Source organism: Corella eumyota, chromosome 6 (genome assembly GCF_963082875.1).
Source record: "Corella eumyota chromosome 6, kaCorEumy4.1, whole genome shotgun sequence".
NCBI classification, from domain to species: Eukaryota; Metazoa; Chordata; class Ascidiacea; order Phlebobranchia; family Corellidae; genus Corella; species Corella eumyota.
Window position 1 is genome coordinate 9,856,376 of NC_137495.1, and position 27,160 is coordinate 9,883,535.

Sequence of the window (27,160 nt, forward strand, 5' to 3'; positions counted from 1 at the left end):
CAATAAATGATCTCACAAATAACATTTTCTAAAAAAATTTTGCAAAAATTATTAGCAACAATAAATATTGGTAAAAAAAACAATATATAAACTTAATTTACAGATGCTATTCGCGATCACTTGAAAATATATTTGTTTTTAGTAATCTTAGGATATAAAATTTAAGAAAGTGTTGATAATAAATTTTAAAACAAGTGAGCACTCTTGGTTTAAAGCCCAGATCCCACGACAAGGGGTTGCTCTCATCCAGGAAAAGAAAAAAGAAAGTAAAAGGTTTAAATTAAAAGTAAAAAAAGTGAAACAAGTTGAGAAGATATTTTAAGAGTGTAGAAAAAAGTTTAATAAGAGTGTGGAAAAAGTGTTAACATGTTTAAAAGAAAATTTTTAGCTTAACAGAAACAAAGAAAAAGTAAAGGTCAATCAAAGAAGAGAAAAAATGATCAATTAAAAATAAGGAAACGTATAGGTCAATAAAAGCAATGAAAGGTGTATAAGTCAATTAAAAATAAAAAAAGTAAGATCAGTAAAAGTGAAAAAAGGTAAAATAGAAGGGTATAGGTCAATGTAGGTATAAACAAAAATCAGCAAATATAGAATAAATAAATAAAAATAAATAAATAAATAGTCATCTTAAAATAAATAAAAATTTTTAAATCAAAAAAATTAAAAGCATCAATCAAATTCATAAGCAACAGTAAACCAATGTGCACCAGCTTCTTCATAACAACGCTCAGCTGACTGTTCAACAGTGTTAACTATAACAATTCTAACATTATTGTGTAGGTGTCGTCGCCTTGAATGGCGTGTTGGGCCATTCAAAATGTCTCGTTTTAACAAATTAATTGGTATAGGTGAATTTATCCAATGTGTGGGTGTATTATTACCATAATATGAAATGTGTATCTGTGTAAGAATTTGAATTATGTCATCATTACTTAAAAAATGTGCAGTGTGAAATGGTGATTTGTCAATAATGTTATTGTATTGAATAATCGTTGAATCATCCACATTCGAAACAGAGCAGTTAAGCCAATCTTCGTTGTTCATCACAGCCTGATAGATTGACCAGCTAGCTCCAATGCCGATGTATCCACAAGAATATCCACGTTGAGAATCGTTGATAGTTGCTGTCACGTTGAAACCAATTCTTCTTAAAGAATCAACCAAATCATAAGAAACTCTACTTGCCATAAAATCAACAACTCGAGCTTTGCCACGAATAAGAGTGTTGTCCAAAAAGTTGTATGAATTTACTTGAAGTTTTGTGTGGTTTTTACTAGATTTAACTTGAGTGATTGGAGTTTTAGATTTAAAATTTGTTTGTAGAGTCTTATCACTGGTTTGTTCCGTAGATAAATGATTTGCAGCAGCTGTAAAGTAAAAAAATTATTATAAGTATGACATAAACTTATGTTAAATATAAAAAAAACTCATTTTAGGTTAGTAATTCACCTGGATTATATTTACAATTTTCATTGTTGCATAAGGCGATATAAATGGCGTTGTGGTAACTGAAATGCACAGACAAAATTCCCACATGACAAGATAGCTTTTTTGAAGTATAAATGTGATCTAACAAGGTGTTGTTTGTTGTTGTAGAAGTCTTCAATAGTTGTAGAAAATTATTTTCGACTAATTCTTCATTTATAGGAAGTCTTCGATCACTAAAAAATAAAAATAACCTTTTTAAATAACTTCAATATGTTTAATAATAAAATAAGGGTATAGGAAAATTATAATCTATATATAAATTAAAAATATTTTCTATTAAATTTTACAATGAATTAAAAATTACCTTAATAAATCTTCATTGAAATCACCCAATAAAATTACAGTGCCATAAATTTTTTGAATTTTTAAAATAAATCTTAAAAAGTTGGTAGTAGTTGAATTGGGGGGCCTGTACACTGCACATAAAACACAATCTTTGACTTTGACACACACGATTTGATTATAATAGGAGTCCGAATATTGTTTAAGAAATTGATGATCCAAATTGTTCTTTATGTAAATAATTATGCCACCACCTCGCGATCCTTTATTTCTATCGAATCGCAGAAGAGAATGACCTTCTATTTCAAACCTGAAAATAATTTTTCGTAATTAAGTTATTTAACGACTTTACACAGTTATCAGTTTACCAACAAGAAATTATTAAAACTAACAAAGAAAATATATAGATGACTTAAAAAAGTAGAAGTACCTTGTAGTTGAATCTGTCTCTTTACACCATGTTTCACTGACACAAATAACATCTGATTTTAAAAGTTCATGGTAGGATTTGAAATCATCAATGTGCAAAGATAGAGATTGTGCATTAAATGCAGTTATTATTAAATGAGAATCCTGTTGCTTTATAGTTTGAATAGGGAATAATTGATGCGAAAAAATTTTAGGCATTTTTTCCACAGCTTGAATAATTGAATGTTTGGTATGGATAAAGTCCGAATTATAATTTTTGAGATGCAATCCTTTTAACTCTTGACATCTACTTAAAGCGACATAAGCTTGTCCTAAAAAACATAAATAATTTATTTAGAAATGTAGTTTAACACGAAAAATTGACTTTACATTTTTTATGTACAATATTAAACTAATCAAGTTACCTGCGCGATTAATTTTAGCCATGTCAACGACTGCATTTTGAAGTGTCATTCCTTGGATTTTGTGAACAGTGCAGGCATAACATAGACGTATTGGAAACTGGTATCTGCTGTAAGTTTTGGTCCCAGATCTAATTGGTTGGCAAAGATGTGGTTCGATCAAAAGACAATCTTCACCAACCTCTTTGTAGTACGGTTGTTTTAATCTACGATTTTTCCCAACCTTAGGGGAATCAAATGAGATTCCGATGTATTGGGGAAGACCATACTTCATTTCACCTTTAATGATGCATCTTACAGTTCCAATACAACCGTTGCAGATACCATCAGCTACGTCGATGTTCACCAAGATCATGACACGACATCCCACGGCAACTTGAATAACCCCATCAAAAATTATAGTTTTTTGATAGGCTGCTGCAGGATATTTAAAATTCACAGATTCAATACAAGTTTTTCCACTCAAATTTTTCGAAATGTCAACAGCTTTTAAGTCGTACAGATTGTCCAGTTTTTCAATAACTCTAGAATTGTGCAAATTAACTTCACGATTAGTGCCAAATATGTGCAAAATATTACTACCCAAATTAGTATCTTTGTTTATAATTTTAGATTGAAGTAATTCATCGTCTGATTTTTGAATGATTGTGTTAACTTTGACTCGAAGTCTGTTTAGCATTGTCGCAAACTGTTGGTCACCTTTCTGCCTCACAATTTCATCAAGATGGTGAACTTTGAAATGAAGCCAGTGTTCAGGAAGGAGGGAGCCAGGATCAACATCATACAAAGCACGAGCTTTGACAGGAGGAAGCTGATGAAAGTCACCTACTGCAATCACACCAACATTTCCAAAAGAAGAATTTTTTAAATTTGGTCGGAGAATTTGATTAAGACGTTCGCTAATGACACCTAACATTTCCTTGCCGACCATTGAAATTTCATCGATAATTAAAAGTTTAAGATTTTGATATTGTGATCGTAGTGTGTTTGCAGTTTCTTCAGTAAGACCTTTCATGTGATTCAGCCTCATTCCTGGACTGATGCGAAAAGCATGATGAATGGTTTGACCCCCTATGGCAAAAGCAGAGACACCTGTTGGAGCAATTAATAATACAGAAGAACTGTCCGGAGTGTCAACTGCTCTTTGAAAAACACGTTGCATTTCAAAGAAAATACAGTGAATCATATGGCTTTTTCCAGTTCCAGCACCACCAGTCAAAAATAGTCTTAAAGGATCAGGAGTGTCTTCATGTAATTTTTTTAAACACCAAAGACGTACATAGTTGAATATAGCATGTTGATTACCGTTTAAAGTCCGTATCATATTCATACCCTCAGCATAAGCAATTGATGGCTGAGCACTCACACATTCGAAAATTTGAGAAGTTGGGAGATTTTTCACAACAGTCAGTTCAGCTGGCACCTCTTCTTCTTCACTATCAACAACGTCAGATTTTTTAAGGTCCTTCAATTCCAGTCGATCTGATTCAGTTTGGGGAGCTAAGTTTGCCCAAGCATCTTCAAGATCTTCCAGATCTATCGATTCTGCCGCTGTTTCTAATGCTTCTTCAATGTGGCTTGTGAAGTCCGCCATGTTGTTAATTACGACATCCTTCACATTCAAAACAGAATCTGTTGTGAAAATTTCTCCGTTTTCATAAAAATCTTCGTAAGTGCTATGACCATCAGGCATGAGTTCTTTTATATTACGATGAGGAAAGTACAATCGCAAGATTCTTTCAAAATATTGATCACCGTCTCGTTCTTTATTGAGCTTACAGTGTTTAATCACTGCAGACCGTCCCATTCTAAATATATAAATACAAAAAAACGGTATAAAAATAGTTGTTATTCTTACTTTATAGGCTATGTAGACAAAAAAATTTTTTTTAAACAAAAATATTTTATGTTATTTTTAATTGGAATAGGTAAAACACATTATACATTATGAAAAAACGTGTAGCTCACCGTTTCTTAATACGACCCATGTCATTTTTTAGTAAAAACACAGAATACTCTGACACATCTCCATCATCTGCTCCATCTTTTGAATCATCATAAATTACTCTATATTTGGAACAAAATTCCACCAAACAGAGATTCTGAAATTGTTGCAAATCAGGTCGATTAAGATAACGATCCATTAAACTCGTCATCCACATATTTTGAATGCCATCTTCCGCTTGCGATTGTAATACTGACAATGGTAAAGAAATCCTTAAAATAAAAGTGAAGTTTAAAACCAAAGCTCTTTGATAACCCATACAAAACAATAATATTGCATATTTTATACCTGATATTTAACATCTGACCTAATAAAGTGCACTAATTTAATATTGAAATTACCTGAGATTAACTTTAAATTATACAATTATAGAAAGCTAATAAACATATAAAAAATTCTTTATTTTTCATGTTATTTGTAAGACCAACGAAACTAACCTGGTACTGTCAGCATCCACAGGTATAAAAACAACATCTCTGGTACACGATTTCAATGGTAAACCACCAACACGATAGACCGCTTCCATCACAGACACTTCCCGATGACTAAGATAGACATTAGAAAGTGACTTCAGTTCTTTCATCGCATCCAAATTTCCTTCACGCGCCTCCTTCTGTGCTTGTTTAATGAACATTCCAACTTCCCTCTCCTCCTTAGTAATGTAGGAGAGAATGTACATAACACAACTGTGAAATTAAAATAAAAATTAATTTTGACTTTTACAATTGATATTGTCTAGGTCAAATGTAACTTTATAGCACATAAAAAAAATTTATAAAATTGTATATATTATAATACCTGTATGGATCTAAAACATATTGGATGTCCATATTTGCATTCCATGCGCGAAGTAAATTTGGGTTGTAGGGATTTATCCACATCTCTTCCGAATTGCGTTTTAAAACAACCTGGTTTCGTGTACCTAAAATATTAACAGCGTCTTCAAATTCATCTTGGGATATACAAGCAAACTTAAAAATTTCAGATGCAGAAAAAATATTACTCTCATTTAGCTCTTTAATAGCTTCCAAAATAAGAAGTAATACTTTTTTAGTATCCTCTAATTTGTTTGCTGTATTTTTAGGTTTAGAAATAAAAGTACGATTAGATATTTTACGAGGGAAATTAAAACGACAAGTTTTGTTTTTCTTTCTACAGGATCGGGTGTGTCTCTTGCTATGAGTCTGTGTAGAAGTGACCATCTCATAAAGCTTTGGATCGACCTCTGGATCAGGAATCTCACAAGTTATATGTTGATCAATGAACGCACGGATGATTTCAGGATCATCTTGTTTAAACACAGGAGCATCCTTGATCCACAGCAAAGCATGAATGTGTGGCCAACCTCTCGCCTGAAACTCTACCCTGTAAAAATAATCAACAACTTCTCCCACTGGATTTGATTTGTTCATCAACAAATCATGAAAGAAGCATTTGGTTCGTCGATCAAACATCCTCGCAGCCATCACAGGATTGCTCGCAATCAACTGACAGTACTCAGACCAACTAAAGTCTTCCTTGTACTCTACATTTAATTGCTTGCAAATGCTCTGAACAATCTCCTTCCAACGGCGATCACCTTTTAAAATAAAAGAAAAAACATTTTTTAAAACATTAAAAAATATGAATAATTTGCTTTTTTATTTACAATTTTTTATATAATAAATGTTAAAAAATTATATTTAAAATTACCATAAAAATAAATGTAAAATATACCTGCTGAAAAACTGCAAAAAAATGTTGGTAATCCCAGCTGTCTGATCATAGCAAACAAATCATTCATTGTTTTCTCCCAGTAGGCTGGTGATCCTCTTACAGTTTTCATAAACTTGTAACCTTCATCATTCCTAAATATATTTCTTAAAGAATCTTGATTAAGTAATACTTTAGGAGTAATAGTAGTTAACAAAGGCGACTTATTTTTTCTCATAGCAATGGAAATTGCAGACATTAACTCGGTTATCTCTTTAACATACTGTAAATAAAAAATATAAGTGGGGTCACTAGAAAAAATATTGTAATAAGAAAAAAGCTGACGGTTACAATAGGCACCAATCCCAATTTTTTGAGGCCGCTCCTCTTCGAAAGTGTTTGCTCCATCACAAAAAATTGATGGAAAAGCCAAAGCCTCATTTCGGATAGCCATGAGTGGAGTGTTATTCTCAGCTGGAGCCAGGCACAGTACATCATCATGAATTGCATCACTAACATGCTTGGCAAAATCTGTAGGCTGAAAACAAGTATAAAGAGGAGCAGTAGATTGGGTAAAATCTGTTTCTACTTTATCCATACTTACCTCATGACTTACCTGGTCACCATCAAAAGTGAAATTACTTACCCCTATGCCATCAGTTGAAGCAATACTCACCCCTTGACCATAAGTCAAAGCAATACTCACCCCTTGACCATCAGTTGAAGCAATACTCACCCCTTGACCATCAGTCGAAGCAATACTCACCCCTTGACCATCAGTTGAAGCAATACTTAACTCATCATCTCCAAAAAGAATTTCAACAATGATTTTATCTATGCCCCCACTGTTGCTTTCCCTCATACCTACTTGCTCCTCATCTGTAATTTTATTTTAAACACTATAAATAAGATACTAAAAAATAATTATTAAAAATACAAGGTTAACTAGCTTGATAAATCATTTTATAAACTATTATATACTTTCTATAAATAAACTTTAAATTATGTAAAAAGTTTTTAGGGTCAAAAATAACATATATATCTTACAAGTAAAATTTCTTTATACCAAAGTTATTTAAAATCTTAACCTGAATTTTCGTCTTCATTTAACCTTTCTTGTTCAACCTCAGGATTCCATTCCAATAACTGTGCTTCGTCTATTACTATATCTGTAAAAAAGTCATTAGAAGTTTGGTTAACAAACACAATTTTTAAAAAAAAACGTAGTCAGTGTTGTTCAAAGTTTTTTTGTATTTTAAGTTATATTAATTTGCTCTTAAGCAACCAAGAAAATGGCAGTCAGACAGTTTAAGTAACAAAATCTTATACACGCTCACTAGCCTACGATTTTATTTGTCTGTCGTTAAGGTAATTCTTACCTATTTTCTAGGCGTAGTTAGTAAATAAAAGTTATACTTAAATAACCTTTTGCTAAAACATATTCACGTCAAAATATTTTAAAACTTTAAAGCGCGAAAAAAGTCTACAAAACCTATTTAAAAACTAAGCCTTTGCCATTGTTACGTCATAATTTACCAAAGTGGCCTAAATTTACGTTTAAAATAACTATTGGTGATTATTTAACCTCTATAGCGATTTAAAACATTGTTCACTGTGTGTCTTTTAGGCTTAATATTCGTTGCGATTTTACGATTTGTGATGAAATTTCACATTATAAAATTTTTATTAAGCTTAACACAATATTATATCAATTAGCCAACACGTTACTAACCTTTGTATGCTGGGTGATTCTCTTTTAAATATTTCAACCAGATGTGAACGTTTTGCACATTGACGTAACGATATAAATGATGACCCTTGTATTTAAGTTTTCGTTTCAGCTTGACCCTGATAAAGGTGTCATCATTCAGGGATCGCGGCAAAACTTTGACGGTTTCTTCGACGTCACTCCGAACGCAAATGACTGGACCATGAACACCTTTCATCATTCCTTTCGGCAACGAAATCACTTTCATGAAAGGAATGACTGGAGATATCAAATGTCTTTCCAAGTCATTTAACGCTGGAAGATCTGGTGTATTTAAAGAAAAATTGTTGACATAAGCTTGAGGTGGAATGGAATCCTTAAGAAGATGGCGCTTGCAAGTTAAACAGATCCATTTGTTGCCATTATATTCTAGTTTGGTGATGTAGGCTTCGGCAAGATGTTTTTTAACATTTAATTTGACGACAGAATCCTTCCAGAATACACGATGACATATATTGCAGGGATAAACACACAATTTTCTTGTTTTAGATTGAAATAAATTGATAGCAGCATCTACATTTTTGTTTTTTTCTAATTTGACCTTTTCACGTTGTTTTCTACTTATTTTTCTAGTTTGAGATGGATTTAATTTGTGATATTGAGAAACTTTATTAATTGTATATAATGGATTTTCTTTGTATTTCTTGCTAGTTTTCTCCTTGGTGTATTCGGGATTTCTTTGATATTTAAGAAGAGTCCTTTCTTGAGTGTATGTGGGATTTTGTTCGTATTTAAGTCGAGTTTTCTCCTTCGTGTACTCGGGATTTCTTTGATATTTAAGAAGAGCCTTCTCTTGAGTGTATGTAGGATTTTGTTCGTATTTAAGTCGAGTTTTCTCCTTGGTATATTCGGGATCTGCGGCATATTTCAAAAGCATTTTATTTTTCGTATATTCAGGATTTAATGCATATTGGTCATGGACTTGTTGTTTCTTTTTGTCCGGACTTGCTTTATAGTTTTTTTTAGCATTATCTTTAAAATACTCTGGAGTCTCAACGTATCTTTCTCGACTTAATTGAAGTAAAAAAGATTTGTTTTCTTCATAATATACTTTCATACTGTTTTTCCTCTTAAGAGGATCTTCAAGCTCTTCAGCTACTTTTAAAGCTTTTCGTTTTCTTTTCTGATCAAGTATTTTTTGATTATAACTTTTTCGTTTAGGCATTTTTAATGAATGATAAAATGATATATTTGAAATAAAACTTGTCTAAAATATAAATTGTAGTCATTTGAACTAAAACAAAATTATTATTGAATAGCCAGATAGTTTTTAAACTCTTTTAGCCAACTAAAGTATATGTTAAACTACTTTCTAGCTTTTTGGAAAAATTATATATAAATTATAAACTAAAACATAAAAATTGTGACATTAGAAAATTATTAAATTACTGCTTATGTTATAATTATTAATAAAGTCAACTAAATTATTTCAAATGCTTTAAACCTTACAAAAAATGTTAATATAATAAAAACAGACTATTTCAATTAAACAATATTTAATGTAAAAGACAAACCACTATTAATTTAAAATTAAATTGAAATGCTTATACTAAAACAACTACTTAAAATAAAATCCAATTTCATTTTTATTTTGTTTTTTTTAACAAACAAGTTTCCTTTTAAAATTAAGCTTATTTATACAAATAATAAATTAACAAATTATTAATTAAAGTAAATTTATATAAATTTTAATTTGGTTTTAGTAAATTAATCCAATTTGAAAATTAAACGACCACCTTTAAATTTTTTTAAACAAACACGTATTTAAATATAATAAACAACCAAAAAATAAGTTTTAAATTTATTTTTATGTAATTGATATCATTATATATCATTGATCAAAATTTGAAGATTAAATAACCACCTTTAAATTTTATTAAACAAACACGTATTTAAATATAATAAACAACCCAAAAATATTTTCTAAATTTATTTTTATGTAATTGATATCATTATATATCATTGACCAAAATTTGAAGATTAAATAACCACCTTTAAATTTTATTAAACAAACACGTATTTAAATATAATAAACAACCCAAAAATAATTTTTTAATTTATTTTTATAATTAAGTCATCATAATATAACATTAAACAAAAATTTGAAGACCAATGATTACCTTAAAATTTCAATAAATAAACACCTATTAATTGGTAATTAGTAATATTTAAATTATGAAAATAGGAGGATTGAAACACAATATGATAATAAACAACATACTAAAATTTTAAAAATTTATATACACAAAATCAAAAGTTATTCGATTTCAAAATTCGGATTAGTAAGAATAAAAATAAAAATAATAATAAATATACGGGCAATAACAATATGTTTCGAAATCTAAGATTTCGAACCATAATAATAAATACTAGATTTATTTGATAAATAAAATATGGTTCGAAATTGTTTGATTCTTTTTTATAAATATAATTTATTTAGTAGGTTTATTAATTAAATTATAAATTTAAATATGAACTTTTTTATATTTAAACCTAATTTTAACAAGCGAACACGCACTCATTGATATTGTAATATAAAAGTAAACTAAATTTAAAAGCAAAATACCGATCTTAATTTTTTAGTAATCAAACAAGTATTAAAATAAATAATAACAAAACAGTTAAAAAAAAAATTTTTACACATTTTTGACTTATACTTTAACATTTTACTTAAATTTTCAACGAATATTTTTTACTTTAATAGACAGCGAAAAGGACGATTTTTGACGGCGACCAGAACGCTATTAAATTATTCAAGCGTTAAACTCACACTGATTCGTTATTTTATAAAAAAACTAAAATAATGATTAAACGATATTTAGCTAGAGTTAAATCTTCATTTTAAATAGCAACATACAAAATAATAATACCAACAACATATTAAAATTTCAGTAAATTTAATCTTTAAATTTTAATAATAAAATATATTAATTAGTAATTAGTGACATTTAAATGTCGTTAATAGGAGGTTTGCGATTCGTTGGGATAATAACAAACATACTAAAAATTTAGAACTTTTAGATTTAAAGAACAAAAGTTATCGTCTTTCAAAATTCTGACTAGAAAGAATAAAAACAACTAGATTTATTTGATAAATAAAATATGGTTCGAAATTGTTTGATTTTTTTTATAAATATAATTTATTTAGTAGGTTTATTAATTAAATTATAAATTTAAATATGAACTTTTTTATATTTAAACCTAATTTTAACAAGCGAACACGCACTCATTGATATTGTAATATAAAAGTAAACTAAATTTAAAAGCAAAATACCGATCTTAATTTTTTAGTAATCAAACAAGTATTAAAATATAATAATAACAAAACAATTAAAACGAAAATTTTACACATTGTTTACTTATATTTTAACATTTTACTTAAATTTTCAACCAATATTTTTTACTTTAATGGACAGCGAAAAGGACGATTTTTGACGGCGACCAGAACGCTATTAAATTATTCAAGCGTTAAACTCAGACTGATTCGTTATTTTATAAAAAAACTAAAATAATGATTAAACGATATTTAGCTAGAGTTAAATCTTCATTTTAAATAGCAACACACAAAATAATAATACCAACAACATATTAAAATTTCAGCAAATTTAATCTTTAAATTTTAATAATAAAATATATTAATTAGTAATTAGTGACATTTAAATGTCGTTAATAGGAGGTTTGCGATTCGTTGGGATAATAACAAACATACTAAAAATTTAGAACTTTTACTTTTAAAGAACAAAAGTTATCGTCTTTCAAAATTTGTCAAATAAGAATAAAAACAATAATAATAATAATAATAATAATAAATATAATGACAATAACAATATGTTTCGAAATCTAAGATTTCGAACCATAATAATAATAACTAGATTTATTTGATAAATAAAATATGGTTCGAAATTTTTTGATTATTTTTAACATAAATTTTTATAAATAAAAAAAGATATGCATAAACATTAATTAAGAATATTACATATCGAATGAACAAACAAGCATTTATATATACTATACACACAAAAACTAATATTTAACCCAGTTTTAAGTTGTTTATATCAGGATATAGATTATACCAAATTTTAAATTCCTAAAATTAATTTTTGATTTAAATTAAATAAACAAGCATTTAAATATGATAAACAATTGAAACTTATTTTTCAAATATGTTTTTCAACTACTTATATTTTAAAATACATTATACCAAATTTTTAGTGCTTAATATCGGACTTTAACTTTTAATCAACGAACAAGCATTTAAATATAATAAACAAACAAGAATTAATTTTTATTTCATTTTCAAGTTATAAATATTATAACATATAACTGACCAAAATTTAAAAATCTAATAACAATCATTAAATTTAAATAAACAAACACCTATTTATTAGTAATTAGTGTCAAAAATTAAAATTTTAATTTATTTTTGAGTTACTAATATCATGATATACAATTGACCAAGATTTGAAAAATTAATAACAACCTTTAAATTTTAATAAAGAAACACCTTTTAATTAGTAATTAGTGATAAAAATTAAAATTTTAATTCATTTTTGAGTTACTGATATCATGATATACAATTGACCAAGATTTAAAAAATAAATAACAAACTTGTAGCGGCCCCTTAGGGACACGTGATTTTGCCTGATAAGAAGTCTGGGCTACAGTCTTATCTTTTGCCTTTTTTGTATTATGTTGTGTTTTATAAACCGACTACCAATTCATTACTTACTTAACTGTTTTTGCTTAACTGAATAATAAATTATATTGTTACAATTTATATACGCTAAATTGGTGACCCCGACGTTTTAAAACGAAAATTTTAAAACAATATGACGCAAGAAAATGCTGTAGCGGTTAAACTGCCAACCTTTTGGTCGCAACATGCCAAAATTTGGTTTAACCAAGCAGAAGCCCAATTTACTCTGCGAAATATAACAATCGACGAAACGAAATACTGCCATGTTATCGCAGCACTAGACCAGGATACAGCAAAACGCGTAATCGATTTTATGGAAAATCCACCAACAAAAGGAAAATATATTGCTATCAAAGAACGACTTTTAAAAACGTTTGAGCTTTCCGAGGAAGAACGAGCCCAAAGAATAATTGAAATGCCAGAACTTGGAGATAGAAAACCTTCTGCTGTGATGGACGAAATGCTGGCATTGATGGGAAATCACGGATCGTGTTTTCTCTTTAAACATATGTTTTTGCAACTACTGCCCGAGGAAGTGAGAGTTGGTTTAGCTACCGAAGAAACAACAGACATGAGAGAATTGGCTTTAAAAGCAGATAAATTATGCTTAGCTAAACCCTAATTTTCTGGGTTAGTTTCTAAAGTTTATAGATCCCATGAAACTGATTGGAAGTATAATAAACGTCAACCAAATAAAAAAAATCTATGTTTTTATCATCAACGTTTCGGAAATAAAGCCAGGCAGTGCTGTCCACCTTGCAGTTTTTCGGAAAACGAATATGCCGGTCGTCAATAACGATGAGGGCGGCCGGCGGCACGTTTAATTTATACTTCGTTAAAGACAAGTGTTCAAAACAAAACTTTTTAGTTGATACTGGAGCTGAAATAAGCGTATACCCACCAAGAAGAATTGATCGATATAATGGCTCTAACCAGAAAAAGCTTCGAGCCGCCAACGGAAGCGAGATTAAGACGTACGGCCAACGCCTATTACATTTGGATTTACCGTTTGGTAAATTTAAATGGATTTTCACAATCGCAGAAGTATCTCAACCACTGCTCGGGGCAGATTTTCTTCGAGCCAATTCGCTTTTGGTAGACATAAAAAACAAAACATTAATTAGCGCTAAATTAAACACAAACTGTTCGATTGAGTTGTTAGATGTCTCAGCCCCCAGAATAAACGCAATTGGTTTACATCAAAACCAATATGCTGCTTTACTCGCACAATTTCCACTGATAACAACTCCAAATTTCCAGCAAAAGCAAACCAAACACAAGGTGGAACATTTTCTTATAACAAACGGGCGACCGATTAGCGCCCGTGCACGTAGACTGCCACCAGACAAACTGGTACAAGCCAAGCGTGAATTCAACAAGATGGAAAGCATGGGTATTGTCAGAAGATCAGCCAGCCCGTGGGCATCTCCATTGCACATGGTTAAGAAATCCAACGGTGATTGGAGACCATGTGGAGATTACAGACGACTAAATGCTGTTACCACGCCCGATAGATACCCCATACCACATATTCAAGATTTTTCTGCGAATTTAGAAAATGCAAACATATTTTCAAAAATAGACCTTGTTAGAGGCTACCACCAAGTATCTGTAGCAACAGAAGATATTCCAAAAACTGCAGTCATTACTCCTTTTGGCTTATTTGAGTACATAAGAATGCCCTTTGGATTAAAAAATGCAGCACAAACTTTTCAAAGACTGATGGATTGTGTGTGCCGGAATCTTAATTTTGTTTTCGTGTACTTAGATGATATTTTGGTAGCAAGCAAGTCAAAAAGCGAACATTACCAGCATCTCAAAGAATTGTTTACGCGTCTGAACGAAAACGGTCTAATAATAAACGCGACTAAATGTCAATTCGGACAAACAAGTATTGAATTTTTAGGCCACCGCATTGACCACGAAGGAGCCAAGCCTTTACCAAATAAAGTGGAGGTAATAAACAATTTTCCACGACCAACTTATTTCAAGAACTGCAACGGTTTGCTGGCATGATCAATTTTTATCATCGTTTTCTACCAAGAGTGGCTAACATCATGCGACCGATTTACGAAGAAATTAAAAAAAAATCTAAACCTCTACTGTGGAGTGATCAACTAAATAACGCATTTGTTAAAGCTAAAAACATTTTAGTTAATGCCACTATGCTTTCCCATCCACAAGTAGGAGCGCCAACTGCGTTAACTGTGGATGCTTCCGATATAGCTGTTGGGGGAGTACTACAGCAAAATATATATGGTTTGTGGAAACCATTGGCCTTCTTTAGCAAACATCTACGGCCACCTGAAATAAAATACAGTGCGTTCGACCGTGAACTTCTAGCATTACATCTTGCTATTCGTCATTTTAGGTACTTCTTGGAAGGACGGCACTTTGTAGCTTTTACCGATCACAAACCACTTACTTATGCATTAACTAAAACTACTTCACCATGGTCAGCTCGCCAACAACGACAACTTAGCGCTATTTCGGAATACACTACGGATATCCGCCATATAGAAGGAAAAAAGAATTTTGTTGCTGACGCATTATCAAGACCTGGAATAAATGTCATACAGGCATCTTTAGGAATCAATTTTTCAGATATGGCCTTAGATCAAGAAAGAGATAAAGAAATTATAAATGAATTGAAAGCCAACTCTAGTTTAAAAATTGAAAAATTTTCTTGCGACAAAAACCAGACTTCGCTTTTATATGACACAACAACTGGATCACCGCGACCGCTTGTTCCGGAATCTTGGCGTCGAAAAATATTTGATTTAGTTCATGGTTTATCGCATCCATCGATACGAAGCACAAAGAAACTAATTGCTGAAAAATTTGTTTGGAAAGGACTTAAAAAACAAATTGGCGAATGGGCAAAACAATGTGTTTATTGCCAAAAAGCTAAGGTCCACAAATGCACAAGAGCCCCACTGCACCACTATTCATTGCCTGTAAAACGATTTGATCATTTAAATATTTACCTTGTGGGACCTTTGCCGCCATCTCAAGGTTTTAGATATTTGCTTACTGTAGTTGACCGGTTCACAAGGTGGCCAGAGGCGTACCCACTGCAAGAAACATCGACGACATCATGTGCAAAAGTTTTTATTCAACAATGGATATCTCGTTTTGGAATACCGTCAACATTGTCGTCAGACCGAGGAGCACAGTTTACATCAAAACTATGGTCAGATATTGCTAAGTTTATGGGCACTTCTTTGCAATTTACCACAGCATTTCACCCACAGGCCAACGGCCTGGTGGAGCGATTCCATAGACAACTTAAGGCATCGTTGATGTCGCGACTTAAAGACAACAATTGGGTTGACGAACTGCCTTGGGTTCTACTCGGAATTAGAACCACACCCAAAGAAGATTTAGGATGTTCCTCAGCAGAAATGGTGTATGGAGCACCACTCACCATTCCAGGCCCTTTTGTGGAGGCTACCGACCACAACAACGCACCTGGAGATTTTTTACAAAAGCTCCGCCACGTTATAAAACAAGAAGCGCCTCAAACCTCGTGGCATTGTAAACCAAATAGCTACATACCTTCTGATTTAAAGAACAGCAGCTTTGTTTTTATTAAGAAAGTGGGATACAAGGCGCCACTTTGCACCCCATATGAAGGTCCATATAAAGTTATTAAGCACGGATTAAAAACTTTTAAGATTGATATCGGCGGACGTACAGAAATCATTTCGATTGACCGCATAAAACCTGCGTATCTGGATCGCATTATGCCTGTACAACTAGCCCAACCAAAGTTACGAGGCAGACCTCGTAAGCAAGTAATTCTAGAAGAAACGAACGTAAAAACCCATATAGAGACGAAAACAAACTGTCGAAGAGATGGTAACAAGCGTCAAATTAAACCACCACAACGGTTTACCCATTTAACGTAAATGAACAATTTTCCGCTTCTGGAGGGGGGTAATGTAGCGGCCCCTTAGGGACACGTGATTTTGCCTGATAAGAAGTCTGGGCTACAGTCTTATCTTTTGCCTTTTTTGTATTATGTTGTGTTTTATAAACCGACTACCAATTCATTACTTACTTAACTGTTTTTGCTTAACTGAATAATAAATTATATTGTTACAATTTATATACGCTAAAAACTTTAAATTTTAATAAATAAACACCTATTATTAACCAATTAGTGATAAAAATTAAAATTTTAATTTATTTTTGAGTTAGTAATATCATAATATACAATTGACTAAGATTTAAAAAATTAATAACAACCTTTAAATTTTAATAAACAAACACCTATTAATTAGTAATTAGTGATAGTTAAATGTCGTAAATAGGAGGTTTGCGATTCGTTGGGATAATAACAAACATACTAAAAATTTAGAACTTTTAGTTTTAAAGAACAAAAGTTATCGTCTTTCAAAATTCTGACTAGAAAGAATAAAAACAATAATAACTAGATTTATTTGATAAATAAAATATGGTTCGAAATTGTTTGATTCTTTTTTATAAATATAATTGATTTAATAGGTTTATTAATTAAATTGTAAATTTAAATATGAACTTTTTTATATTTAAACCTAATTTTAACAAGCGAACACGCACTCATTGATATTGTGATATAAAAGTAAACTAAATTTAAAAGCAAAATGCCGATCTTAATTTTTTAGTAATCAAACAAGTATTAAAATATAATAATAACAAAACAATTAAAACAAAAATTTTACACATTTTTTACTTATATTTTAACATTTTACTTAAATTTTCAACTAATATTTTTTACTTTAATGGACAGCGAAAAGAACGATTTTTGACGGCGACCAGAACGCTATTAAATTATTCAAGCGTTAAACTCACACTGATTCGTTATTTTATAAAAAAACTAAAATAATGATTAAACGATATTTAGCTAGAGTTAAATCTTCATTTTAAATAGCAACATACAAAATAATAATACCAGCAACATATTAAAATTTCAGAAAATTTAATCTTTTAATTTTAATAATAAAATATATTAATTAGTAATTAGTGATAATTAAAAGTTGTAAATAGGAGGTTTGCGATTCGTTGGGATAATAACAAACATACTAAAAATTTAGAACTTTTAGTTTTAAAGAACAAAAGTTATTCGATTTCAAAATTCGGATTAGTAAGAATAAAAATAAAAATAATAATAAATATACGGACAATAACAATATGTTTCGAAATCTAAGATTTCGAACCATAATAATAATAATAAATACACTGACAATAACAATATGTTTCGAAATCTAAGATTTCGAACCATAATAATAACTAGATTTATTTGATAAATAAAATATGGTTCGAAATTATTTGATTCTTTTTTATAAATATAATTTATTTAGTAGGTTTATTAATTAAATTATAAATTTAAATATAAACTTTTGTATATTTAAACCTAATTTTAACAAGCGAACACGCACTTATTGATATTGTAATATAAAAGTAAACTAAATTTAAAAGCAAAATACCGATCTTAATTTTTTAGTAATCAAACAAGTATTAAAATATAATAATAACAAAACAATTAAAACAAAAATTTTACACATTTTTTACTTATATTTTAACATTTTACTTAAATTTTCAACCAATATTTTTTACTTTAATGGACAGCGAAAAGGACGATTTTTGACGGCGACCAGAACGCTATTAAATTATTCAAGCGTTAAACTCACACTGATTCATTATTTTATAAAAAACAAAAATAATGATTAAACGATATTTAGCTAGAGTTAAATCTTCATTTTAAATAGCAACATACAAAATAATAATACCAACAACATATTAAAATTTCAGCAAATTTAATCTTTAAATTTTAATAATAAAATATATTAATTAGTAATTAGTGATAATTAAATGTCGTTAATAGGAGGTTTGCGATTCGTTGGGATAATAACAAACATACTAAAAATTCAGAACTTTAAAAAAAAAAAAAAATTCTAACAAATTATGGTTGTGTTATTAATTTCGAAAATTTTCCAGCCAGAAAGAGTTGATATTGGCCGACAAACACTTACAAGAAACGGACAGGTTGCCCAAGTATTACTAAAGCAAAGTTTACCTTTTAGAACATTAAGTTTTGCTTAAAACTTAATATATCTGATAATTTCGTTGGGTATCATATAAAAATAGTCCTAATCACTAAACGTTACATGGGTTAACCCTCGTATGTTTATTATACATCAATAAACTATAAATACTAAATATTGTGTTTAACATTTTTAATGTGTTTTTTATTTGATAATTCCAAACAATTTTTAATATAACCTACAATAATAGTAGGTACTTGTACCTTATTGTGCATAAGCTAACCTTTCGTTCACATTAAAAACAATTAAATTTATTTATTTCACATTTGGTGGGAATTATTTTTGTTATCGGTTCTCGATTTCATCAAAACCTTATATTAACTCCTATTTTGATATGTCTTTTAATCTTAAACTTGTTTTTAAAAACTATGGTTTGCCTTTGACATGTGATTCTATTCTTTATTTTTATTTTAAATAGTTATCTTATGCCTTCCTACAAAGTAGTTGTATTTTGGAATTTTTTGCTTTACCGTCAATGAAATTTGAATTAGATTTGAAGAAATTGCCGTATACTATAATTATACAGTGAATTCACCTGCGTGGTTAATTTAAGAATTCCTAACCAGCAGACTAGCAATTAGCTAGTTAGAAAAACAATTAACTGTCTTTAACTTAAAAATAAAACCTTTCCATTGGGTCGACGGAGACCGCTACAAATTGGTGACTGCCTTCTGTTATTAAAGTGTGAGATTTCTGACAATCAGGACTTGTAGCACCTGACTCAAGCTGTGAACATCGCAATAATGTTGGACACAATACTGTTTGGATTTATTGTCTTCAGTCAGCAAGCCCGTGTTGACCATACCAACAAGAAGATCTTCGTCAACGAACAATAAGTACCCTTTTTATCTTTGTATATTATGAGTATATATTTTTGATGTTTTATGTAGTGTATAATTATATTGTATTTAACGATTATGTTACCCTCTTTATTTTCTAAACGTAATCGGTCTGATAAGAGGGTTGTATCTTTTCGTGATAATGTTAATTTTAATGTTCTGGTAATGATGTTGACTTAGGTTGTAATGGCACTAAATGTTCGGTGGGGCAACGCGATATCGAAGGGTAATTTGTTTTAACCGCTGACCAGCCTCTTGACCCAACCATGGCATCTACCTTTACCTTGTCTAACTTACACCCTACCCATGCTGTTAACTCAGTAAATTGTGGACATTCTCAAATAACATTTTAATTGTATTACTTACCACATGTTTTATATATTCGATTATCGCTCACACAATTCTTTTCTTATTAACATGGGATCTGTAAATAGGATTTGGCCCGTAAGTAAACTTGAACTTATCTACTGATTTTGCTAGAAACCTGCTGTGTCACAAACCTACAAATGAGTGTGTGGAATTGTCAAACATACCTGTAATTGATTCCTGTTTTATTCCGCATATGTCAAAAAAGTAAAACCTTTTAAAAACATCGGAAAACATCGTCAGTGGGACTGTACACCCCATTGCGTTGATTTACCCTTGTCCAACATCTCAACATCAAATAACCCATCATGTTCTGGTCATTTTGGTTGCAAACAGATGATCAATGCTTCCAATGATGGAGAAAAACTTACCGAGAAGGACGTGAAAAATTTAAGCACCGGCAAAGGCCGAAGTTACATTAATAAGCACCGAGAATGCGAAAGAAAAATAAAGAAGAAGTAAATAATATACCGGCAGAGACTGAAAATGAATTACAAAGCACCGGCAAAGTACCGAGGATGCAAATAACAGAAGATCTTAGCGAAGAAATTATGTCTTTGGCGAATGACAATACATATGAAATTTCTAGTTCTAGTCAGGTCAAGAGTCTTACCTCTCCTAAAGAAGAGAGCTCTAATGAAAAACCTTTCATAAAAAACACAAATCCTGATTTGTCCACAAATGCAATTTATAATAATTGCCCATCTGACGTGTCTTTTAATATTGTTACCGAAGCAAACTTACTTGTTTACCGCAACAACACTGCTGTGACTATGTCGACGACAGGCCGTCGTATCACCATACTAATCTTTTCCGTTTTCTTATTATTGTTTCATTTTTAAACAGTTTTTGACTATTTTATCACACCTATTCTAGGTCCTCCTTAACCTTTTTCGAACCAAAATTAATGAAAAATTAAACCCAAATTTAAAACCTAAAACCTTTCTTGAAACCCAAAATCGCACACACCAGAGGCGTAAGCGGTCAGAAAGGGGGGCAAAACATGTTGGGATCAGGTAATTCGCTCAAAATTATCTGAGGGTATATAAGGGACATATTTCTTGCCAATACCACTTAAGCTTTACTTCGTATTATGTTATGCCGCTCGTATTTGTATGTGTTATTGCTATTGTAATGTTTTTACTACCAAAAAATTAAATAAAAATGTTAAAAATCAAATAAAAAATATGACACTATATTTTTCCTTACTTTAAAAAAATAATTAGTAGATTGTATTTTTCTCTGTGCCTATATCGTGTGTATTTTTTTATTTTTAATACCCGGGTTCTCCTTTAGCTGGGATGATGTAGCTTATTGTGCATAAGCTACGGTGGCCCAGAAGGGCAAACCAAAAAAATGATAAAAAACGAAAATATATTTTAAAACCGAAAATAACTTTTTAAAACCGAAAAAAAAATATTAAAAAAACAAAAATATATTTTAAAAACCGAAAATAAGTTTTCAAAAACCGAAAATAAGTTTTACGTAAACCGAAAATAAGTTTTCATAAACCGAAAATAAGTTTTACGTAAACCGAAAATAAGTTTTCAAAAACCGAAAATAAGTTTTACGTAAACCGAAAATAAGTTTTCAAAATTAAAAAAAATCAGCCTTAAGGGTGTAAGTCCCAATATTTACCTAGTTTGCACATTGTTAAATTTGTTTTTATGTTTTAAAGAGAAAAATGGTGTTTATTGTTTGTAAGTATTGTAATAGCAATGAACAAGTTAAATTAAACCATAAATTTTGTACACAATGTGGTTTGCTGTTGAATAAAGAAGAGATGGCTATAAGATATTATTTTTTTAAAGGATATACATATGATGTTATAACCAACTTTCTGTACAAGCATCATGGCATAAAATTAAGCACAAGAACTTTAAAGTCAAGACTATCAGTTTATAATTTGTCACGCCGCTCTTTGTTAAATGAAAATGAATTAAAAAATTTAATCAAAGAAAAAATTAATGGATCTGGCTGCCTAATGGGTTACAGAATGATGTGGAATTCTTTAAAATTGGATGGTGTCGTAACCACCAGAAAGAGTGTAGAAATTGCTCTTCGAGAACTTGATCCTGAGGGATCTTCATTAAGACGGGCAAAAAAATTAAAAAGAAGATCATACTGTGTTCCAGGACCCAATTACTGCTGGCATGTAGATGGGTATGATAAGCTGAAGCCATATGGATTTTGTATTCATGGATGTATTGACGGGTATAGTCGCAAAATTCTTTGGCTTGAAGTTTTAAAATCAAATAATAATCCTTCAACAATTGCAAAACTGTTCTTAACACACGTGGAAAATGAAGGTGGCTGCCCCAAAAGAGTAAGAAGCGATTGCGGGACCGAAAATGGAATATTAGCATCTGCACAATGCTTTTTTATTGATTCTACTGAAGGACATATTTATGGGACATCTCCTCATAATCAACGTATTGAATCTTGGTGGTCCACATTGCGAAAATCTGTAACAACATGGTGGATGAATTTCTTTAAAGATTTGATTGATCAAAATCATTACACTCCAGGAAGTAACATGCAGAGTGAATGTTTATGGTTCAGTTTTTCAAATATTTTACAAAAGGATTTAATCAATTTTAAAGAAAATTGGAACACACACTATATTAGAAAATCAAGATTTGATACAGTTTGCGGCCGTCCTAATGAAATATACAACTTTCCTGAATGTAGAAACACCTACAATTTTTTAATACCCATTGATTTACAACAATGCGAATGTTAGACAAAATTTCTTACAAAATTCTAATCAAGAAAGTGCTTTTCAGGATTACTTTACGTATGTTATGGAAGAAACCGGCTTAGCATGTCCGCAAAACTGGCATGAGTCGTTATTGCTGTACTTTAAACTGTGTGGATATGCTACTGACTAAAATAAGTGTTATTTTATAAGGTTCAAACATGCCAAACACAAGCAAATTTGCTATTTCAAGCTCTGTGTAATAAGTAGTTAGTAGCCTATTAAATTATGAAAATATATTTTAGGTATTTAGAAGGTAAGGAAAGGGATTTGAATTAAATTTACCTCTTGTTGCATGTGTAGTAAGTTTGTATTATTTAGCAGTGCCCTTATATATATAAATATTTTTTGTAATCATTCGCTATTTTAATTTGTAATCATTTGGCATTTTTTTTAAATTATTTTAGTGTTTGTAGTACTACTTAAGTTTCTATTGTATTACATTCATTTTTTTTTAAATATGAAAATCAATAAAACGAAATTGATTGTTATCAAATTAAAAATTTTATTTGCAGTATTTAAATCAATCCAAACCCAATTTCCCATTGAACAGCTTTTTCAAAAGAACTTTCCATATCTCTAGCAGAGCTTATATGTGTGGGCAATCTTAGTGTTAGTGAACATGTGCTAACTGTTGGTAAACACTGGCAACTCGTGCCATTTGCAGTTTTTTTGCAATCATTCACAAATTCAACCGTTAAATTATAAGGCAAACCAAGCGCAGGCTTAGTAGGCGATCCACATATAAATTTCATGATAGTAGACAGTTTTATTCCAGCCTTTTCTGTAATTAAGTTGTACATCGAAATATTTCATAAATGTTAATGGTTACACGAAAAAAAACATATTTTCATCATCTACCCATAAATTTTAAAATTTACTGTCATAATATTTTAAAATTTACCGTCATAATAGGAAGCTTCAAGAAAATCTAGGAAACTTTTGTATGTCTGAATTTCTCGGGTTTTGTAATTGCTTCCTTCTTCTGAAAATTGAGGTTTGAGAAGGTTGCTAATCGTATCAAAATCCCAATGAAACAATTCAGAAGGACAAAACACTGATTCAAACAATGCCACATTAGCACATAGTGCAGACCTCATATTGTATGTAACATTCCATTCCCTTTGAAATCTCATTCAGTGCATTTAGGGACGGTTCAACCCTTTCTTTGATGAATAAACTTCTATTGAATAAATCGTTGAATATGCTTAATGACCTTTTACAAACATTGAGTAATATATAACAAACATACATATCTAATCCATTATCTACAAATTGGTTGGTACTCATAAACGAAGAAAAAAAATAACTTACTTTAACAGGGACCATTTATTTGTTAATTTAGCTTTTGAAGGGTCTCCCCTGTACCCAATGGCTTCTAATGCTGGTGATGCAACATCAGAACACAGTGTATCTGAAAACTCATTGTCTGTTTTAGCTTTTACTACCTACAAATCAAAATAGCATTGTTAATTTAATTATATTGCTGGTGATAAAAAATGTACATATATAGGCTATAAATTAATAATTAAAAGTACTTTAAAAAACATTTATTAAAACAACAATTTACCTGAATATATAAATTGGAAAACAATGAATCACTTTTAAGTTCATCCGGAACAGTTTCAGTAGCACCGTCAATTCCATTTAGTAAGTATTTGTAAACCCATGGGGATAGAAAGCCAGGTCCACACCCTCCATTGCATAAGCTTGCAACAAATAAATGACCAATTGCCTGTGCAGTGCCATCAACAACACTTACAATTCCACAACACGGTTCTAAACCCTTTTTTTCATCTCCACTAAAATACTGCGACTTAATGTCATTAATGGCTTCTGTACATAACCATTATATATAATTTATCATGAGAACCCAACATTATTATTTTAATAAATAAATATAACAAAATCTAATGTTACTCTAAAATATCTGCATTGATTAAACATAAATTAAGTTAAATTTAAACCTGCATAGAAGTCACGAGAAACGCCACCAGTGTCAACTCCACTTTCTCCAATAAAGGTAAATCTATACGCCATATTCTGTTTCTTTTTATTCCAGGTCTTGTCAAAAAATACTTTAAAATCTTTAAAAGCCCATCCTCTTCTAACATTGATGTTAAGAAAATCATCATTTTGAGACACATTTACTTTTTGAATTTCTTCTACAATAGATTTTAAGATATCATCACCATTTTTTGGTAATACTGATGTTGTACTGATACCATGATCAATACTGCCTTCAGTTTCAACATCTTCACATAAGTCAATTGTGGGGCTACTATTTCCACAATAATAAACTGGGTCTCGACTTTGGCCACACTCACTGGCATGAACCTCAATAATGCTCCGCAAAAACCTTTGGTTGCATATTGGGCACAATGTTGTAGGCTCTCTGTTTGAATAAAACTAAGTTAAGCATAATCTTACCACAAAACTTGTGATTTCTAATTTAACTTTAAAAGTAGGCCTGTCTACCCAATTAATTGTTTTAATAAAGTTTACATTTATACTATAAATTCATTACTTAGCTAAATCAGCTGCTTTTTCTGTTTTGCTTGTGCTTGCTATTTCAGAGTTGTCTGTACTAGTCGAATTAAAAGCTTCATCTTCATTACCTTTAAATAAAGCAGGTAGGCACCAGTCATCTATGCTGTTTTTTTTTAAACAAGTGTCATTGTTTTTATCGGGACACAAGTAAAAGACTATTTTTCCAAAGGGCCTTCCCAGTTCCTCTTTATACCTTATCAAAGAAAATTTTGTATCGCTGCCTGGAATACTGTTAACTATTGTTCCATCCGGGTACAGTAGGTTATAATCTATATGGCTGTTAAAATGTTGATCGTATGCAATTCTCTTTTTTATTGCCTCTTGTCTAATTGTACCTGAAGAACACCCCTTTGTTACTTTTAAGGGTAAAACAGAACCACGCATAATTTGAAAGTTGTTATTCATTAACCCAATGCCAATAGTTACTTCTTTATCCAACTTTAAAAACTTTTCTTTTGTTCGAAAAGACAGAGGGAAGAAATTACAATGTATATAACTGTTAAATGAAGTTTTTGTGTGACAGACTGTCATTGTCACACAGCGTGCCTGGTAATTACCAATTTTTTATAAATATATATTTATTTTTGATGTGGGTTCTAGACCTAAATATAGAGTACCATCAGTTAACACGACCTGGTCTCGAGTTGACTTTGGCAGTTTAGAACATTATAGATTGTTTTTGCCTGATAATTAAGCTGCTAATTTAGTGTTGGCTCAGCAGGAGTTCATACTGTTTATAGCGTCGAACCCAGGACCTCATGCAGTCATGCCAAGCCAAGTGTTCTGACAGCTACACCAATCTGCCAGTGCGATTTGGATTAATAATTACAAAACTAGGCATAAGCAAGCAAAATATACTAGCTACCAGATTAAATAAACTAGTTTTAACCTTACACGTTTGACATTTATTAAACAAATATTCTTTTTAACCCAAAAGGGAAGGCTAATCGCTAACCGGTGTTCCTTCGCATGGCTAGTAAAGTTAAGCCTTTGCAAAGGTGAAAGGTCATGAAAATATATTTGCGGTTTTTAAAAACTTATTCTCGGTTTTTGAAAACTTATTTTCGGTTTACGTAAAACTTATTTTCGGTTTTCGTAAAACTTATTTTCGGTTTACGTAAAACTTATTTTCGGTTTTTGAAAACTTATTTGCGGTTTTTAAAATATATTTTCGTTTTTTTATTATTTTTTTTCGGTTTTAAAAAGTTATTTTCGGTTTTTAAAATATATTTTCGTTTTTTTATTATTTCTTTTCGGTTTTAAAAAGTTATTTTCGGTTTTTAAAATATATTTTCGTTTTTTATTATTTTTTTGGTTTGCCCTTCTGGGCCACCGTAATAAGCTAACCTTTCATTCACATTAAAACAATTAAATTTATTTATTTCACATTTGGTGGGAATTATTTTTGTTATTGTTTCTTGATTTCATCAAAACCTTATATTAACTCCTATTTTAATATGTCTTTTAATCTTAAACTTGTTTTTAAAAACTGTGGTTTCCCTTTGACATGTGATTCTATTCTTAATTTGTTTTAAATAGTTATCTTATGCCTTTCTACAAAGTAGTTGGATTTTGGAATTTTAATTTTTTGCTTTACTGTTAATGAAATTTGAATTAGATTTGAAGAAATTGCCGTATAATATAATTATACAGTGAATTCACCTGCGTGGGTAATTTAAGAATCCCTAACCAGCAGACGAGCAATTAGCTAGTTAAGAAAAACAATTAACTGTCTTTAACTTAAAAATAAAACCGACGGAGACCGCTACATACCCCTGGCAACAAATATTAGTG

At 30.5% G+C, this 27,160-nt stretch overlaps 3 protein-coding genes and 1 pseudogene across 3 annotated transcripts; 2 read left to right on the forward strand and 2 right to left on the reverse strand.

Annotated features, from left to right (window-relative positions):
* Positions 1-672: 672 nt before the first annotated feature.
* On the reverse strand, positions 673-9,233 carry LOC145755801 (uncharacterized). The gene is made up of 12 exons (XM_082572048.1): positions 8,033-9,233; positions 7,389-7,469; positions 6,652-7,179; positions 6,325-6,492; positions 5,407-6,187; positions 5,046-5,294; positions 4,572-4,820; positions 2,607-4,411; positions 2,204-2,513; positions 1,796-2,083; positions 1,468-1,664; positions 673-1,370 (listed from the first exon to the last, which is right to left on the reverse strand). The coding sequence occupies exons 1-12, from the start codon at positions 9,231-9,233 to the stop codon at positions 673-675; spliced, it is 6,555 nt and encodes a 2,184-aa protein (XP_082428174.1).
* A 3,481-nt stretch (positions 9,234-12,714) lies between these two features.
* On the forward strand, positions 12,715-14,635 carry LOC145755802 (uncharacterized). The gene is made up of 2 exons (XM_082572049.1): positions 12,715-13,370; positions 14,542-14,635. The coding sequence occupies exons 1-2, from the start codon at positions 12,898-12,900 to the stop codon at positions 14,633-14,635; spliced, it is 567 nt and encodes a 188-aa protein (XP_082428175.1). The 5' UTR covers positions 12,715-12,897.
* Positions 14,636-21,743: 7,108 nt separating this feature from the next.
* Positions 21,744-22,949, forward strand: LOC145755803 (uncharacterized; annotated as a pseudogene).
* A 944-nt stretch (positions 22,950-23,893) lies between these two features.
* LOC145755804 (uncharacterized) lies at positions 23,894-25,897 on the reverse strand. The gene is made up of 5 exons (XM_082572050.1): positions 25,344-25,897; positions 24,784-25,211; positions 24,387-24,652; positions 24,131-24,264; positions 23,894-24,032 (listed from the first exon to the last, which is right to left on the reverse strand). The coding sequence occupies exons 1-5, from the start codon at positions 25,895-25,897 to the stop codon at positions 23,894-23,896; spliced, it is 1,521 nt and encodes a 506-aa protein (XP_082428176.1).
* Positions 25,898-27,160: the final 1,263 nt, after the last annotated feature.

Bases quoted from the DNA above. Each gene is read 5' to 3' on its own strand.
- LOC145755801 (XM_082572048.1), bottom strand. From the start codon at position 9,233: ATGCCTAAACGAAAAAGTTATAATCAAAAAATACTTGATCAGAAAAGA. The intron at 7,180-7,388 runs GTTAAGATTTTA...ATAAAATTACAG, and splicing joins AAATGAAGACGAAAATTCAG to ATGAGGAGCAAGTAGGTATG. The intron at 6,493-6,651 runs GTAACCGTCAGC...TTACTCCTAAAG, and splicing joins AATTGGGATTGGTGCCTATT to TATTACTTAATCAAGATTCT.
- LOC145755802 (XM_082572049.1), top strand. From the start codon at position 12,898: ATGACGCAAGAAAATGCTGTAGCGGTTAAACTGCCAACCTTTTGGTCG. The intron at 13,371-14,541 runs CTTAGCTAAACC...TAGATGATATTT, and splicing joins TTAAAAGCAGATAAATTATG to TGGTAGCAAGCAAGTCAAAA.
- LOC145755804 (XM_082572050.1), bottom strand. From the start codon at position 25,897: ATGACAGTCTGTCACACAAAAACTTCATTTAACAGTTATATACATTGT. The intron at 25,212-25,343 runs GTAATGAATTTA...TTATTCAAACAG, and splicing joins AAAGCAGCTGATTTAGCTAA to AGAGCCTACAACATTGTGCC. The intron at 24,033-24,130 runs GTAAGTTATTTT...TGTTTGTAAAAG, and splicing joins AATAAATGGTCCCTGTTAAA to GTCATTAAGCATATTCAACG.